Here is a 19,542-nt window from a genome sequence, read left to right as displayed (position 1 = left end):
CAAATGAAATCGATAAAAAAAAAGTTGTTCTAGATTGTTATAACCTTTTTATCGGTGAACTCCATGTGTCAACTAGTGTGTATTTGACGACGCGAAAAGTTTGACTGACTTAAAAATCGCAAATATGGAAAAAATTTGAACGAGTTTGCTTAAAATTTTACGTTTACAATGGAATCACAATTGTTGTAAATGTTGCAGAAGTGTTTTGGTGAATCTACTTTATCACAAACATAAATATTTTAGCGGGACAAAGAATTCAGTGTAGGTCGTGCAGTCATCGACCACGGATGTCCCTACAACTCTATCAATGACAATAACATCGAAAAAATTAAAAAAAAACACTGCTTGAAAATCGTCCGGTGACAACAGAGAGATAGCAGAGGATCTCTGGAGACAAAACGTGAGTTTATGAATTTGACGTCCAAACCTCCCAATAATCTAGCGAATGACGCCAAAAAATCAAAAATTTCCTAAGTTAGCATGCTTATATTAGGTTAGGAAAATATTTTGATGACGGGAATAAAAATTTGTATAACATAAAAATACGTTAACTTTTTTTGTCTGTCCGGGTCAAATTTGATCAGATAGGATAGTCTTAATAATGAGTTGCAAGTAGGTTCGTAAATCCAATAAAGGTGCTTCAAAAAGTGTTACACTCTTTTTAAAGAAATTATTTACAATTTCCAGCTGGCAGTTGAACAGCGTATATTGATGCTCTTTAAATTGAATTTTAATGTTTACTTCATTCAATGAAAATATTCTATGAAAACACTTCCGATTGCACTGAAGTACCGTTATTAGGATATTATTGGGAAATTATGCAGATACATTTATCTGAATGAGAAACCCTATAAAGGCAAATGAATCCATACTTCACGTAGCTTTCAACTCCAAAAGTAGATTTATTATCCCGTTCATAGCTTTCTTCGCTCATAAAAAAGACGCACGAACTCTGAAGAGTGCGCACTCGAAATCAATTATTGCTGGGATCAATTAAGCAAGCATTCATATCGATTAACAATTTAACTTCAAAACATTTAATGGCACAAAAACAATAGCAACAATACTATACAACAATTGTGATAGCGGCAAAACAACAAAAACGAAATGAATAAAGAAGTCGCGCATTAGCTCCACGCATTATGGCTGCAGGGTTGAAATGATCAACTCAGATAAGAAATTAAATTGAATGGGAACTACTTAAATAAGCGAGCGCTGAGCGTGCGTATTACGCGTGCGCAATATGGCGGCATGCAGGCGAATCAACATGCCTAAACTTGTGTGCGTGTGTGTGTGTGAGCGCTGCAATTGGACGCGTGGAAATATGAGGATAATGAATACTTCAACTTCAGCTGCCACTCAAGTTGCAAGACTACTCGTAAAACAATAATAACAAATTGCCAGCGTTGTGATACTTGGAAACTCAGATTCTGAAACAAGAAACATTATTGTAGCTAGAAAGCTAGTGGAGTGGGTGCGACGGTGGAGGGTGCACATAGTGATGCACCAACACCCACACGTAGAAAAATGATAATTTAAAATGAATGCAATCTTAGAATTTGTAGCGTCATTATGTGGGCTATGGAGGGGTGGCGGAGGAGGAGCATGAAAATGAGACTAGTAAGGGTGGACTATGGACGACACATGCAAACGAAGACCAGAGTAGCAAAGCGTGCAACTACAACAGATGGCTTTACAAATGCAACGCTTTGTTGTTGCTATAGTGAACAGGCGCAGTGGAGTTTCACAAAAATGCACACATAACCTAAAAAAAAAACATTTGTTTTCGTTGTATTTTTTTTTTTTTGTGCATTGGTTAGAGTACACACACATACATGCATTCCAATAGCACGTACGAGTATAATTTTTTATGCGCGGCACTTAAACTACAACCAGCTCAGCAACCGTCACCGCGCTTTATTTGGTGAACAATGAAAAGTTAAAAATATTTTAATTACACAAACACGCGCCACAAGCTAATGAATCGCGCCCCACCACCCCACACCAGCGCCGATACACACTATATAGCGCCCGCACACCACCGATGCAACAATGTTGACACAATTGTCACTTGAGGTAGCTGGAGAGTATCAAATTCTTTAGCTTAGATCACCGTAATGACGTAACTGCGCCGCTGCGTTTTGAGGAAGCGAAATTGTTGGAGAATATTACGTATAAAAATATGTGTCTGTGCAAAAGCAGAAATCGCCAAAGCATGACAGACAACAGATGCGCTTAAAATTGAGCATATAAATAAATTTCAAAAAAAAAACAGACAATCTTCAGCAGTAATGGAGCCCTTACAGCTTACAATAAAGGCACTATTAATTGCGGTAGCTTAAGCACAACAGCCAGACTCATGCGGCCCACAAAATCAGCCCCTCCCTAGGCGATAAATCGCGCATGTGCAGTGAACCGTAAAGTGATCGACATTCATTTGTGCGATCGTATGCGCTCCATATGGAAGTCGCGCGATAACGGACGCACTCACAAACACAAACACAAACATTTAACATATCGGATACACACACACACACAGGCGTAAAACAAAAGGCATGCATTGAGTGCTGTAATGGTAATGGAAAACGTACAGCATTAATTGGCAACAACAAGCGGCACAATTGTGGCCCGATCGATAGAAATACAATTATTTTATTTGCGGCAAAATGTGGAAAATTTAATTAAAAGTCAGTAAGTGAAGCAGTGAAAATTTCGAATTATCAATACGCTCACTTGAATGAACGACTGTAAATAAATAAATAAAATCATGCAAGCGTTCGGGTTAAATGAAAATTAAAATAATGATAATGAATACATAAATAAGCCAATTAAATATAGATGTAGGGTTATGTGTGTAATGTCAACGTCATGAACGATCAGCGTCATTGTCAGCTGGAAAAGCCATCATTACGATCAACAACAGCGCTTTGACAACAACAACAACAACAACAAGTGACCGTTTGTGTAGATCAGCAGCGCCAGGCACTGAGCAACTCTTCGCATTTGTTTGCTTTTGTTTATTGTTGTTGTGGGCAATCAATAAAAGTGACAGCGAAAATAATGCAACAATTTGTAAATAAATTTGTTCAACTAATTTTTGCCGATAAATTAGCGCAAACGCAGGGGGTTAACCGAATACTAGTATGCAAAGCAGAGATCACGCATAAATTGGTATTACAAAAGGTCGCACTTTTTGTGTAAAAACAGTAAGGAAAAACGTAGACAGGATACTTTGTGGAACTACAGCAAAACTTTTGCATAAGGCTCAAAATTGCTGAATTGAAAGCGCGCGCTCAGCAGCTCAACTATAGTTCTTTTGAATAAACTCTCGCGGAGCAAAGCAAACGGTGCGTTGAAAATTTGGTAAGCTGTAAGTTGAGTAAAAGATAATAGAATAATATTTACATATGTATATACTGCCGATAAAGTCAAGTCAATGTCTATTTACAGAACTCGCGATTTGCCAAGAGATGGCGTAACTTGATTATTATTGCATTGTTCCAATATTCCGAACATGCGTTGGAAAGCTACTATACTTGTGCGCCTTTTTCAGTATATGTCATACATTTAAAGCGGTGGTGAGTGTTGATTTTGGCTTGGAAGACAAAGAACGTCAAAAAAACTTTGAAGATGAGGAACAGGAAGCATTACTCGATGAAGATTGTTACTAAATACAAGAAGAGCTCACCTAATCTCTGGGAGTCACTAAGGCAGCCATTTCAAAATGTTTAAAAGCAGACGGATATATTCAAAAGCATGAAAAATGCATGTCAAAAATGCTGCTTGAAAGCTACAAAAAGAAGTCAGATCATTGGATCGTGTAAAATTCGGACTCAACTAGGCAAGTCAACTGCAAAGCCTTATATCAATGATGCCAAGGTACTGCTCTGTATTTGGTAGAATCAGAAGCGCGTGCTGTATTATGAGCTATCCAAAAACCGGGTTTCCCCATTAATGGCGAACGCTACCGACAACCACTCACCAAGCTGAAACGAGCGGTTGCCGAAAACACCCGGAATTTGCGACTTGACACCTTTCAAGGTAATACTTTTATAGCTTCTAATAGACGAAGTAGACGCAATCTAAAATTATAGCTTTTACTAAAATATGATCAGCATACTAAAACTAGAAACTTAGATGCTAACGATTATATTTATATCAAAATTGATGATCCTTTTTGCTATTTTGATGGAACCAGAAATGTAGGTTTCAAACCATCTCAGTATTTACGCTAAAACTGAAACATGGCTGGTAAACATCAACAATAGGTATATGTATGTCTAATAGGTTATTGTCAATCATCGGATAACACATTTTTGTTTTATTTCGAACGCTGCTTACACGCTTGAGTAGTTCTCAAAATTCCAATTGTAAAACCTCTTTTGTGCTCCTTATTTGTCGACAATGCGTCAACACAATGTCGCCAACCTAACAATTACTTGCCACCGGCTTTCGGTGACCAAGTGGACCCTTACAGCTCTTTTTGTTTTTTTTTTGTTTTGTTTTTTCTCGCTTTATTTGCTGTCCACTATACAGATTGAAAATTGACAATGACTACAATTGCGTTCGTTCAGCTCAAGCGCCAATTTGAATATTGCCCTACGCTTGGCAATCACTGTCATAATCGAAGCGACAGCAATGACATAGCAGACACAAAATGAGAACAATGTGAAGTTTTTGACATATGCAAAAATAGCGAAAATCTAAAACCGTATGGAGCAGGCAGTAGTATGTGTAGGAAAACATCAAAAAAAAAGAAAGAATAAAAACGAGCATGCGTGCGATTGAATATGCTACTTGCGGTAGACAGCATTAAATTCATGTTACGCATAAAATTTAATGGCATTTAATCGATCAAGCGAATGTGGGCAAACGAACGTTTGCGGAACAAAAACTATTAACGATCGCTTGGGGCAACAGCATTACACAAGTGGCACGCACGTACGCAGCTGCTGTGAGCAGGCTTGTACTAAAGAGAGAGCAACAGCAATGCCTAAAAGCATGCACGATCGCTGTGCGATCACGCGGATGGCAAACAATTTTACAAGGCAGCAGCGGCCAGTAGCAGTCGATATATGCAAGCGAATTTTCGACTGAATAAAATTTAAAATTTAAATTAGTGAAAAGCAAAGCAAAACGCTGGTGTGAAGCATTTCTTGTGGAGATCGATGAAGCACGATCGTTATATATTCACAAATTGTGGATATGATTTGTGCAGTTGGAGCGGCAGTGCTGCAAATACACCAACAATGGCCGCATAGCAAATTGGAGGAGTGGTATTGGCCACAAGTTGTCAATAAGTTACAAGTTAGCTTGGTTTGTTTGATCAACTCGATCGTTTGTTGAATTGATCGCGCAGCTGATGAACTAATGGATACAGTATGCTGGTGGAAGAAATGATGAGTTTGATGTGCGCATTTTATTGTTATTACGAGTATAAACATATTTTTTGCTTGACGCTTCATTAAGCGCCATTCGTCGTCACCACGAATGTTAACCGCATCAACAACAGCACAACGGCGGCATGTTGCTACTGTGCAACAATTCACCAGCTACTGTAAAGTACATATACATACATACATGTATATATATATGTACATATATGACTATGTTTGTGTGTACATATTTGTGTTAAGGTTTGGCGTTCAATCGTTGTTGCTGCGACGCTTCCACACTGAAATTAGTCATGTGCGCCGAGTGCCAAGACAAATGGTTCGTTCGTTCGCTCATTCTTCCACAGTTGGCGGTCGTGCGAATGCAATGTGCGCTGCTTTATTTATATTTTACGAGTTTCAATTGCTCTTTTGAGCACTAAATTCTAAACCGATCGCCAATGAAGTGTGACACATACAATATTCATACATACATGCAGAGGGGGCGGCAGGGCAGGGCGTGGATTGAATTAGTGTGCGCTGCGTGGTTCGCAACAAAAGGGATGGGCGGTGCACAAAGGCAACTAAAAGTACTGAAATGTCGGATTTTTATTAATCTCGTTCTCGTTTTTCACGCTGCTGATTTATTTTCACAGCCACATGTGGGTGCCGTATCACTGTCGCTAACCCAAAATCACTGCCGAAAATGCAAATGTGAATTCAGACAGCAAAAGCTTGTTTACAAGCAAGAGAAGACAAATCAAAAAATGAAAATAAAAATTAAAAATATTAAAAACAAAAAATGTATTTCAATTACTTTTCTGAGAGCAGGACTTTAATCAATGCAAGGCAGCAACTCGAAGTGCCCTTCTTGTATCACAAGTACACAGCATCCTATGATCACTTCACACACTTCAATACCGCTACATGCCATACACAACAAAAACAAGAATTCTATTTTTAAGCATAAACACATTTTTTGGTGGAAATGAAAATTTGGAAAATTTCCTCGAGTACACCAATTGGCACACACCGTACACACCGCTTTGCTTATGGCCATGCTGTTTTCATCTGAACGTTATTGTGGAAAATTAGTTTTACGATCTCGTATCTGATCGTATACGGCTGTTATCCAAACGACCGACAGACCCACCGATCAACCATGTGGCGAGCAATAGCGCACATATTTTGTAGTAAACTCAGAAGAAAATAAAAATAAAATTGTAAATCTAAACGCCGGTAGCCGCAGCATCAATACCGGCGAAAAAAGTTGAAAACGGGAGAAGAATAAGTTGAAGATCACAAGCTAAATGTAAAAAAAAAAAAAAAAACAATTGAATATATCAACTAGCGAATCTAAATGTGTAATTGTGAATGCATTAGATTCTAATAACTGCTGGCTAGCTGCTAAGGGGCTCTCATCATCTGTCTGTAGCGCACTCTTCTTCACTACCGATCTTCAGCAATAGCGTTGCCGTGTACCGCTGCTCCTAACTTTGTTTTCACGCTGCTCACTTGACCCTTCGGCGTTTTGTTCTTTAACTCTCACAAATTGATTGGTATTTTCGTACTTTCGAAAAAAGTGACCTCAGCGCGATGGCGCTGTTTCTATACTTTTGCTGCAGACATTTGTTGCCTTATTATTCTACTTTGCATTTGTTCTTCGTTTCAATTCGGTATGTTTTGAAAAGTTTTCTTTTCATAATTTCATTATTCATCATGTTTTTATTACGGAAAAGTACAATTTCCTGGTGTTTTTCTCTGATCGTGCTTAACTATCTGTGTGTGTGTAATTATTTTCGACAGGCATTTTCGTCGCCATGCAATGCATTTCGAACAAGCATGTGCCACATTCGAAATTAGAATATCGTTCTCCCACACTCGCGCCGCGCACATTTGTTCAGCGGAGGGTGGGGGTCGTCTTTAGAAAAAGCTTGCGTGGGTGTAGAAATCTAGAAATATGATTATAGCTGCGCGCTGAGACTTTTACGAGTATATATTTTTATACGAATAGTCGCTATGCACATACAAACAAACATGTGGTTTTAATGTATGTGTTTTAGCTGTGTATTTCTGACTCGCTAACGTTTCAAGATGTTTTTACTTTGTTGCATACTATGTAGAAAATTTTCCGATCGCAGCGCTGCGCTCGTTCGTGTGTTCTTACACGACACGTTAGTGGATTTGATATTTTTGAAATCTGCTGTGTTATGTTTTACTTTGAGACTTTATGTAGTGTGTCGAACCTGTCAACTGCCGAAATTTATGTTTATGACTATTTTCAATCAAGATTTTATTAGATAGCACACATATGCACGTGAATATAAAAAATTGTGTTTGTGATGGTATGTGGACTGTGAAATGATGCCAGAAATAAGCGCATTGATATAATAAAGTGAATTGAATTTAACGGTGCGCGCCTAGGGTGTAATTTCGAAAAGCGCACATTAATGTATCACACATATAGAGAAAAATATTTATGAGTATATTTGCTTTTTGGCGGTTTTAAATGCATTTGAATTAACTTTAGAACTCGGAAAAATATTTTAAATGCTCGCAACAGTTCCCAAATTCCCTGAACTGGACACTTTGCCGAGTTATTCAAAAATATTTTAAAAGCTATTTTGAAGCAATAAAAAATGTGCTGTGACAACGATTTATTTAAATAAGATTTCAAAAGAAACTACGAGCTATAAATAAAATATTGAAAAAAATATAAAAATTCAATTTGAAATAGATTCAGAATAACCAAACCTCGAACCTTTTCAGAGTAGGAAAAACCATTTGGAAAATTGATATTTTATATTCAGCAGTAATACTATTTATATATGTATGTATACCATATACTATATTAAACATACTTGTATGTATGTATATATATTTAAGCAAAATGACTTACAACAATCTCAACTAATTAGCAGCTTAGGTCGTCTTATAGTAAAACTTGTTAAATAAATAGGCAAATAACAGTATAACGAGTAAAAACTGTGTGTAATCAAACAGAAAACTGGTCAAAATCAAACCAAATAAGAATGTTTACATATAATTTTATTAATTTAAATTCGCATACAACAGCAATGCCTGTACAAAATTCGTCGCCAGCCAAAAATTTCTGTTAAGACACATTTCCTTCTCAGCTATATTTGATGGCCAAAAACTAGCTATAAGTAGAATTTATTGCATTTAAATATTCTACAAACATTTTCCCCTCTTTCCTTACACTTCGTCGTCATTCCTATTGGCAAACCGTCATGCATAGTTCGGGAAGCAATTTACCGCTGGGTAGCTGATTATGGAAGTACTTGTACATAGTGTAGATAAAGAATAAATTAGCGCTTTTATTACTACATACATAACTACGTAACGTTTCAAAGTGCGCACGCCGTCTACTGCTAACCCTATTGCGGCACGATTATGTCGTTGAGAGCCCATTAATCTAAACGAAATTGTACATAATTATGCAATGGAAAAGCTATTAACAAACAAAAAAAATAGTTTAATTGAAAATAATAATATAAAATTAATTGCATACTTTCTTGAAACATAATTGATGAGAAGTGGACGTTAATTTTTAATATTTTTTATTTAATTGTTTTTTTTTTTTACTTCATATTGTTTTTTATTTATTTATTTTTCCTAATTGTTTTATTTTATTTTTTTATTTATTTATAAGTATTTGTTTTTCACTTTTTTGAAATTTGTACGCATTTTGGAGTATATTCTGATATTTTCTTTTTTATTTACTTATTTATTTAGTTTTATATATTATTTTTAAATTTTTTTATTTATTTTATTTTTTTGTTAAACTGTTTTTTTTTTTTATTTGCAAAGAACTTGTTTGGAATTTGTATGATTTTTTGACTTCAACTAAATTTAATTGCATTAATTAAATTCAAATTTGAAACAAATTTGTATGCAAAACGAAATATTCCTTTACGCACAGAATATTAAATAAATAAATTCGTATATACCATAAAAACACAGCAAAGCGCAATCACACTTACACTATATGTAGTAGCAATAACAACATATTATATATGGCCCGAACAAACTACGAATTAGTATTTTGAATTGTTAAGATTCTGTCATTCATTGAGTCAGTTAAACGCGTTGAAACTTCCAGCCACACGAAGAAGACAATGCAAAGCAATGATCAAAGAATCTCTAGTGTGTGTCAGTAGTGCCAAAAATCCACTATGAAATACATACATACATACTTAGGTATTACATGTACTGTAGTTTGTATGTATGTAATACGGGTTCGTTATACGCACTTTTATGCATGCTACATACACATTTACAAACATTATTTTGTATAAGCATATATTTTCTAAGTATTTATGCTTATGTATGCAGAGAAGTTGCTGGTTGCTAACAGGTAACTTAATTAGGTCAGTGTGAATACGATTACGAACTGGGCGAAAATGAAGTTAAGAGTTTTACGAGTTTTGCTGTTGTGTTCTAATCGCCTCCGGTTATAGAATAAAGCAAACACATTCGGTTTTTTAGAAAGCAAATTTGACATTTCATACTCAAATTTATAGTCAACTCGGACTCGGATTTTATCCGGCCAAAGACTGTCAACTCGGCATAATTCTTCCACTATAACAACAACAACAACAACAACAACAAAAATAGTGATATTTTCTTAAGTAACATTTGCTCGACTTTTCTTCCGTTTCCAAAATTAACCATGTATTTTGCATATATTTACTCTGATATTTTAATCTTCTCTCAGTCCTGGTATGTAGTTACAACAATAAAGGCATAGCTCACGTTTGTATTTCTATTTCAAAATGTATTGAAAAACATCATTATACAGACTAGATGTGCATAATTCACTATAAAAATCGATTAAAAATGAAAGTTATGATAATGACGACGAAAGAAAAAGTTTAACTGTCTATAAAACTGATATGCCATTAATACTTAAACGCGTACGATTTTAATCAATTAATTGCAAAAATAGATCATTAAACAATAAAACATTTGGTTAATTGTAAATTTATCATAATATCTTTAAAAACAAAAGGCGAAAAATCGAAAAGAGAAAGTTTAGCTCACCTTTTGCAAAAATTCGACCTAAAATTCAGTTGCAAAAAAAGAAAAACTTTGCGCAATCAGAAAATAGAGTATGGCAATCTGTATCAAAAAAAAAGTTATGGAATGAAAAATTAAAACTATTAAAATGAATAAATCAAAACATCGAAAGTAGTGCGAAACACAGCAAACCAAGAAAACTAAATTAAATGCAAACGGTAAAGCGAATCTTAGCAAATTAAAAACTAAAAAAAAAAATATTTATTTAAGCGCTTTTGGAGTAGGTAACATACATACGAGTACATATATATATTTATTTTTTCAATCTCTGTTTTTATATATTCAATTTTTGGCATTTTTCACGCTTATCTAGGTAATAATTTTCAACTAAAAAACGCGTGGATTTGAAATTAAAAATGTAAGTAAACTTTGAAGATCTGTCTCCGTAATTAACAAAAAATAAAATAAAAAATAAAAAATTAATAAATAAATAAAAATAAAAAAACAGTCTGATCTCGCGGAATATGGTTTATTTATAGCCAATTTGTTGACACAAACTCATTACTGCATGGGGTTAGTTACTGGATACACAATGGATACATTCCGCCGCCATTAACGCCGTGGATGCTGAGCATAAAAAATGGCAAGCGCTTCTGCACACAACAGATAAAAAAAATGTGTAGCAACTTTGTTTAAAGTTTTAAAGCTAAATAACAAGATATACAACATACATACATACATACATAAGTATGTATTATACTTTTTAAAAGCTGATGTCGCTTTGTAGTTATGAAGTGAATTTAATTCCATTTTATGAACCTCAAATTCTTATCACATTGCGTCTACGTTTGCTGGCTTTGTGGCTACCCTTTTGGTGGTTTACCTAAACGACGTTGAAAAATTATTAATCTACTTGACTATTTGTTTATTAACTATTTATCTAAAGAAACCGCGTCGCCATTATCTTGTGGACCGTAGCTATTTGAATTTAATTATCAAGTAAAAACAAAAAGTTAAAACTGTAAACATGTTTATCTCGAGCATTAATGTTGGTGTATTTGATTTGAATCCAATTCTGGTTTTGTTTTTTGTTTTTTCAGACACCAGTTGTGGCTTCCGGAAAAAAAATTACTACTTTAATTTTCGCTGAAATAAATTTTGTGGCGATTGTTATCGATCATGTGAATGTGAATAGGTTATTGTGAAACAACTTTTTTAATGTTATGTTAGAATAACCGGTTAACTGTTTAGCTATGTAGATTATTGGTATTACTTTGCTCTAAAATTAGGGCACAACTAAAAATGTTCCTTTTTTATTAATTTAAATTTATACGCTGTTTTACTAGACTCTTAAATTGTAGTTTAAAGCTTTTTTTTTTAAGTTAGAAAGTCGTGAAAAAGTTTCAATAAAAAAAAAAATAAAGATTCTACGAGCTCGAAAAGCTCGAAAATTTTGTACCGTTACTTGTGTACTTTGGTTACCAACACGTGAATTTGAAATGGGAATGTCCAAAAAAAGTAAAAAAAACATCTTTGAATGGACCAAATTATTAATCAAGCATAATGAACCCGATGAATGAAGAAAGACTCACAGTTGAAAAGTTATTCAAAATTTTACAGATACAACCTCTGAAGCCTTCAAATTTCAGTTTGCATAAATCACTACATACACATGTACGGATATATAAAAACACAAGTAGAAATGTATAAAAGAAAAAAATTTTATATCCCAAATTTCCATACAAATCCGCAGACAATTTGAATGTAAACAAAGTTGAAATATTTCCACAGAAAACCATTATCTGCAATTCATACCACATCCGCCACGCTTCCGAAATTTTCCAAAACTGTTTACATTTCAAAAAATATGTACATACATATATCTGGTTATGTATTTTTAACTCCGAATTACAAACAAAGTTATTTCGTCATATTTCTGCCTTTTCGGCCGGTCACCCAATCGGAATTAACAATTCAAATTACCAAAAATAATGCAACAATTTTGTGCGTAAATGAGTAAATGTCAAGTGGGCAGGCGAACTCTCGGTCACCATTCTCCCGCCGGTATTGACACTTTACCCCATGGCAGGCAACGCGACCGGGCATCCAATTATCATAAATGCGTTAAAAAAAATGTAAACGTAACGAATGGAATGGATCGCACTCAATGGGATGAGTTTGTACCGCAAATAGGCAGACGGGCATTCTTTCGGTGTTGCACAGCATCTTGACTGGAGCTACAGCGGACCGTGCACATGCCAAGACCCACACAAGTACACTTGAATAAAATACGAAGTGGGAGCAGATAAACAATAATACGACAACAATGTGTGTGCGTCGTGGCAAGAACACAAGAGCCATTGTAAGGGCATGGGCTGCTATAATATGAACATATACAGGAAGAAATAAGCAGACAGCTAGTAAGAAAAATCAAAGAAAACTAAAGAATTTTATATAAATACAAGTGTACGATAAAAGCGAATAGGGCAAGAAACGAAGTAAAAAATAAACACGATTAAAGTGGAATGAAACGCTGTTCACTCGAAGACTCCAAAAGCGGAGCCAAGAAAAAGAGAAAACAAAAAGCATTTGCTTACAAATTTTTGTATTCATTTCTCCTTGCCTTTCTACACTTTCATTGCTTGTATCACGTGTGCCTACAGTTTTTTTTTTTTTTTTTTGCTTTTGGTGATCTGCTTAACCAGATCCACGTACTATTGTGTAGTTTTACTAAAAACACGTTCTTCCAAACAGAGATCAACGACTCCTTCTTGTGGGCTACACTTTATAGCAGTCATTTTGAAAAAGAAACCTCAAAACGCACAGCAATTAAAAATAGAGCTTTGAAAAATATACTTTTTTATTGATTTCAGTGTTCGTGATTATGCCTGAAATGTTGCTAACGCATCGTAAAACACGAAAAAAATCAGTTGCTGTTAGGCCTTAATTCACGGAAAAGTTTAGAAATCTCTTAAATTTTTTTATACACAATTGAACCAAAAGCTATTATTTTCAAAAGCATAGTTAGACAGATAAAAATGAAAATATTTCTATATTAGTACTTAACGTTTAATGAACAAAGAAATCATATAAAATTTATTTTTTTAAATTAATTAAGTTTGTGGCATACCTTCATCGAGTAGACGTTCAACATGATTGAATACATTTGGAAAAGCTGCCATTTGTTTGCGATCCTTCAGTAATTGTGCCAAATAATCGGCTATGCTTTGTGTGCTCTGATGTTGTTGTTGGGGGGTAGCTTGAATGGTAACGACGCTAGCATCACACAGACTCATTTTGAAGCTGTTTTTGTTTTGCAGTTTTTTTTTAAATAAAGATGTGTACAAAAAAGGATTTTACTAATGGCTTAATCAATGAAAATCCACTAGCCACACACAATTATTTGTAAAGTTCTTGCGGTTTTAAACTCGAACTGATTTTTTTTTAAAGTAAATAAATTATTGCACTTCGTTTTTGTTATGTTATAAAAGAGCGTTTCAAAAATTTAATTTCACGCAATTCATTTATTTATGGTATGTTGTTGAATTCACAATTATTTAAATTTTATACGCATGTACTTAAGTCTGTACTATTGGTTTGTTTGCGATTGTGACACGTTTTTCCAATTAACTGTAATTGTGAGAAAATTTATTCATTACTTTCATATTCAAAATTAAAGCTTTTGACTCAATATGGTTTAAATGCATGTTTCCTCTTAACCAAATCAATTGCAGAGTGGACCATAAGTGGCAGAAGTGGTAGCAATGGTGAATACGCTGTACGATTTCAAAACTTTCAATTCTCATGTATTTGAATACATGTTTTTCAAATTTCAATAAATACACACTACGCTCTCGTAGGTAAAACGCGGTTATTATAGCACAGAATGACAAGAACATAAAATAAAGTTAAATAATAATATATTGAAATTTCGAACACGAAATGGTGTCCATAATGCGAAAACTACTCTAATTACAGCAAAATTAAACAGATGTGCAATTTGTATTTGTAGCTGTAGTGAAATGAGAAGGCGGAATTCGCATAGGATCAACGGCAGTCAAAGTGACAAAAGGGGTGTACAAATGCAAACGCTTTATATGTAAATTAAAAATCAACAATTTCTTCAGTTGTATTTGTAATTTGCTTTTGCGTTTGCACATTTTTCTTTTTAATATTATATATGAAGAAAAGTCATTCGAATCCAGTCGATCGTATTTCTTGTATATTTCGCCGCTTCTCATACGCCTTCTATTTCTGTCGTCCGCTCCTGTTTTGAACGCAAATAAAGCCGCTGCGTCGCTGCTCATATTAACGCTAGCGTCGCAGTTTTCATTAGCTTCTCGCTTGCTTCGTTCACTACTCTTTATTTTTGTTTTTGCCTGCTTTTTCGAATTACGTTTTCTGTAGTCAATTCGTACGGCAAGTCGTTCGATCCGTGCATTTAGCTGTTTGCTGCACACACATTCACACAAATTTATTTGAGTATATGCTGACAATGCGGATAAACGACGAGATGAAAGCGGAATGTCAAACAGATTTATTTCTTATAGTATATGCAGCGCTGCGCTGCCGTGCGTCGTTGTTTTCCATACTAGTGGAGTAAATAAGCTACTAAAAATATTTCATTTAACTAAAAATACACAAGACGGAAATGGAAAAGCTCGACACTACATATTTTCCCCCGCTACATTTCACTACATAACACTAAAAATTTTCATACACAATTATTTTTTTGACTCTCGGAAACTATGCGGAATTGTCAAGAATCGCGCTGCGCAGTCGCTACGCAGCTTGGTTTGGAATGAATGGAGGCGACGACGACTGCGGCTGCATTGTTGTTTGCTTCAACAATTTGCTTCGATTCTTGCCCTTTAAAAACGAGCACAAGTATTACAACAAAAAAAAGGAAAAATTTGTGGAATTCCAAAGCATCTCTGCAATTGAATTTAGCTTAAGACACTGTTCACTTTAAGTTTTATTTCTTTGATTGTTGGTCCTTTCACGTACTTTTTGTAGTTTGCTAAACGTTTCACGCTTTATTTGATCGCGATTTGAAAATCCAAAGGAAGAATTTAAGCAATTTTTTGTGTGTATAATTACTATTTAAGCACACTCAAGATTTGCTATTGAACGCGAAGTGTAATTTTTTGAATAACTAAACGCGATAACTCCAAGAACAAAACTGAAAAGACACGAAACGAAAATTTCGCTTTCAAGCGATCGCCGCAGTATTTTCTTCGGAAACGAGATTGCATTTTGTTTTCGTGTGGGTTTTTAATTCTCTTCGGGCTGCGGCTTCAGAATATATCGTTGGCTCGCTCGCACAGTTTGTTAGCGCGTACCGGTCAACAGATGTGTGAGCAGGCGAGACGACTGTTGCACTGATCAAGTCAACCAGTTTGTAAAATGTACCATGGGAACAGTAGAAATGAGTCAAATGTGATATTTGGGAACACATTCAATATGTGTGGGAAGTTTACTAAAAATAACATATTGAAAAAGGGTCTTTCGTGTAGGATTATCAATAGTCATAAGCAAATATGCGAGATGCTCAAAGATGTGTATTTCGTTAAGGACTTACATAGCATATTTCCGATTTATTATTAACAGTTTTGTTCATAATGTTAATAATTTATTTTTTTTTAATTTTTTGTAAACTGTTAAAACAAATGTTAATGTTTATACATATCTGAACAGATAAAAATTATTGCACAGTGGTACAAGTGCAAAAGATATATAAAGAAGTTAAACTTTTAAGAGTTCTATGCAATGGTTACTTAATTGAAGTGGATATTTACTGAGAAGAAATTTGTTTTGGGATTTAGCTGACGGTAAATGCATCAGGTATTTTATATAAGCTGTATTTAGTAAGTGGCGAATCGAAATTACCTATTAATTTGTATTCACCAAATTGGATCAAGATAAATCGTTACAGTTTGTGCCACTTTAACGTTTTTTAAACTCTCTTGGTATTGCTTCATCAGCGGATCTACGAGTTTTTTTTTAGACATACATATGTACATGAAATATAAGTATATGTATGTATATTTGAAAATATTTTAAATTTGATTCGATCCGGCAATTAGTTTCGGAGATATAAGCGGATCATATTTGTAACAATGCTCTAACTTCACTTGAAATTTACAGGCGACTTTCTTAGATATATGTAGTTGTTAGGAAATAACCAAAGGTATACGGGTTTTGATAATAATTTCGATGTTTTAAGTCACCCTAAAGTGCAAGTCTTTTCACAACAAACGACTTTTTGTTTGGGAAGGCGCCATTTTTTCAAAAATCCAATCCAAAAATTTCTTCTACAATAATAATACTTTTTTATGTTTTCTAATTTTAGTTAATATTACGTGAAAATCTTACTCAACTTTTTTCTGAGATCCTCCTGGAGATCGGATTGGGAACAAAGGAATCCAAAATTTTTAAAAATAAACACCGATTATTAAAGTATGTTACGTATGTACATTAAATTCTGTAAATTTAAATGTTTAAAATTTATTTTTTAAATAAAATATCTCTTACAAAACGTGTTTTTCTGACTTGCAACTGAATCATCACTTAAATTTATCGTTCTATAATTTACTACTACATTTCGCAAAACTGTATTATGTAACACTAAAATATAAATTTATATATAGCATCAGAAAAACGTATCCCTTGGTCTAAATGAATGTATGTACATATGTATATATATTTCCAAATGCTAAATTAAAATATTGTTATTTATTTCTGCTGCTGAAATCAAGTTTCAGTGGTCATAGACGAGATATCTCGTTATCTTTAGCAAAGTACTAGTTTCCTTAAACGGCGCTCCAAGTGAGGAGGAGGATAAATTGGTTATTCCACTTTATTGTTTCAGCTTGTTCTTTGTTTGTTTAGTTTTTATTCAAACTTTTTATAAAACTGAAATACATACATAACCTAAGGCTCCTACGTGCTAAAATTAAAACAAAGGAACAATAACAACAAACAGTGTTATACCAATAAAAATCTTTGGAATTCTCAAAATGGTAATGGTAGCAATCATTCTACACAAGGTGTTTAAGTTGAGCGTTCTAAGAGGCAGCCACATCAAAACTACTTACACACATACGTGCAAATCCATGCTAGAATCGATCAATTTGCATGTTTTTTCTTTAGTAAGACACATATGCATAGATATGTACATATGTATTTGGGAGAAGTGAAGCTCTGCATCACTCTATTACAAGGTCAATACACTTAACTACATATTTATATTATATGTACATACGTATGTCTGCAAACGAATGCCAAAAGCATCTGAAGTATTTCACTCTGTTCTCGTAAAAAATGTACACAAAGTTCAAAATGTTTTTCAAAAATATTGGACTAATTGTAATTTTTCTCCCTGTCTCTTAACAGTTCGTGCTTCAGCAACGTAAGCAATTTCGGTAGAAACAACAATATCGACATTCTTCACTTCGGAAGACGAAAAATCCCTTTCCACTCGGACTTTCTAACGCAAATCCCTCTTGCATTTCCCACAAGCTGTTATCACATTGAATACCTTCGGAACCAGAAACATCAGCATCCATTGGACCGGCATATCTTGGCTGAATGAATTGAATATCCTAATCATATTGATATCATCATAAAATCCTGCGATCATTTCGTCAAAAGTGATAAGGAAATTAAATGTCTGCAAACACTTTGCAAAAATACCACATAAGCGAGGGGCAATCAGTCCAGTCTGAAATAGCAAGTAATCGTTCTACTAAGCATGATTCAAGTTAAACATACGTCAATTTAGCTCCGTTCTATTTTTTTCTAAAGTGTTTGTCAGAAAAATCGATTAATTCTTGACGTCATAAATGAAAGTAGAAATTTTGTTTTCAATTACTATGAAAATTTGACACTTCGTTTTATTTCTGTCATACATACGTATGAACACATACTTTATATGCTACACAGAATAACACTCAATAAGTGCTCGTATACATATATGTATGTACAAAGTCGAATAAAATGTGTAAACTAATTAAAAATAAATACTCTAGTGGGAATTCTTAATTTTGTTTCCATAAATTGTTGGCTCAATTATCATCAAAAAGCTATCGGTAATATTTAATGTGGGAAAATTGTCATTTAACGAAGGAATTCATCGATTAACGTGTTAAAAGTATTAAAAGGAGCTTTTCTTATGCTTGCTTCTACAAACATAGTTATGAATATATGAATGTAATAAAGTGTTTCCATTATTATTGTACAAGTATTTTTTTGAGAATCACATTTTCGTTGTTGAATTATTTAACGCATTTTTTGGTAAAATCTAACTAGCAAAAATAATAAATAACTGCTGTTATATGGTTTGAACGGTCGGTGGCGCATGCGCAATGATTGAGCACATTTGCTGTATCCAGCTTGTCAATCGGTGTAGCCAATGGCTGGCAACTGGCGTCAACGGTTTAATGGCAACAACCATTTAAGGCATAACATCATGTGTTAAGGATTCTCATAGCCACTGCGTACATACTTAAGTATATATTAACATAAATTTGTACACACATACATATGCACATACGTATGTAAGGCTGGTAATTTATCGTACGCAACAACTGTAGCGCAAATAGAAGAATATCAAATTTACCGTTGTTTTTTTGTGGAGCTAATAATATGTATGCATAAATATGAAATTTTGTTGATTTTAAAAATATTGGATTATTTTTAAACATTTAGCTTTTAGGTAGCATGAGTGAGAACTTCTCTCTTTTTTCCCAAAAAGAAGAATTATAAAATACATTTTGTTAAAATTTCAGAATATCCGTATGGAAACTATCACTACTCTGGTGAAGGTTGATTATTTTTTTAAAAAGAACACAAGAAAACATCTGCCTAATTTTTGAAGTTTACTCCTTATCAAAATAATGAATTAATAAAAATAATAATAAAATAATAAATAAATAAACAGAATGTACATTTACAGAATTTAATGTACTTTTATAATCGGTGATTAATTTTGAAAAATTGTGGATTCCCTCGAACCCGAGGAGAACCTCCGAAAAATGAGTGCTGGCGGTCAAAAAGATATTTTTACTTAGCATTATCTCAAATTCAAAAAAGCAAAAATCATTATAGTTACTATACCTAGATGAAAAAA

General features: G+C 34.0%; 1 protein-coding gene across 9 annotated transcripts in view; it reads right to left on the bottom strand.

Annotated features, from left to right (window-relative positions):
- The window catches only part of how (protein held out wings), a 101,572-nt gene extending 85,945 nt beyond the window's left edge, over positions 1-15,627 (bottom strand). For 7 of the 9 annotated variants that reach the window (XR_001330634.3, XR_011394919.1, XR_004978167.2 and 4 more), the window contains exons 1-2: positions 15,420-15,607; positions 13,543-14,042 (exon numbers count right to left, since the gene is read on the bottom strand). Coding sequence is in view for 3 of the 9 variants with exons in the window: in XM_014231282.3 (XP_014086757.1) it covers positions 13,543-13,708 (166 nt within the window). In the remaining 6 variants the exon portion in view is untranslated. Of the gene's footprint in view, positions 1-13,542; positions 14,043-15,379; positions 15,397-15,419 lie in introns of those variants that run through there. The other 2 variants (XR_011394918.1, XR_011394917.1) reach the window with 2 other exon arrangements.
- Between the last annotated feature and the right edge of the window lie 3,915 nt (positions 15,628-19,542).

This window comes from Bactrocera oleae, chromosome 2 (genome assembly GCF_042242935.1).
Source record: "Bactrocera oleae isolate idBacOlea1 chromosome 2, idBacOlea1, whole genome shotgun sequence".
Lineage (NCBI taxonomy): Eukaryota > Metazoa > Arthropoda > Insecta > Diptera > Tephritidae > Bactrocera > Bactrocera oleae.
Note: the sequence above shows the minus strand (reverse complement) of the source record. Positions and strands in the feature narration are given on the sequence as shown.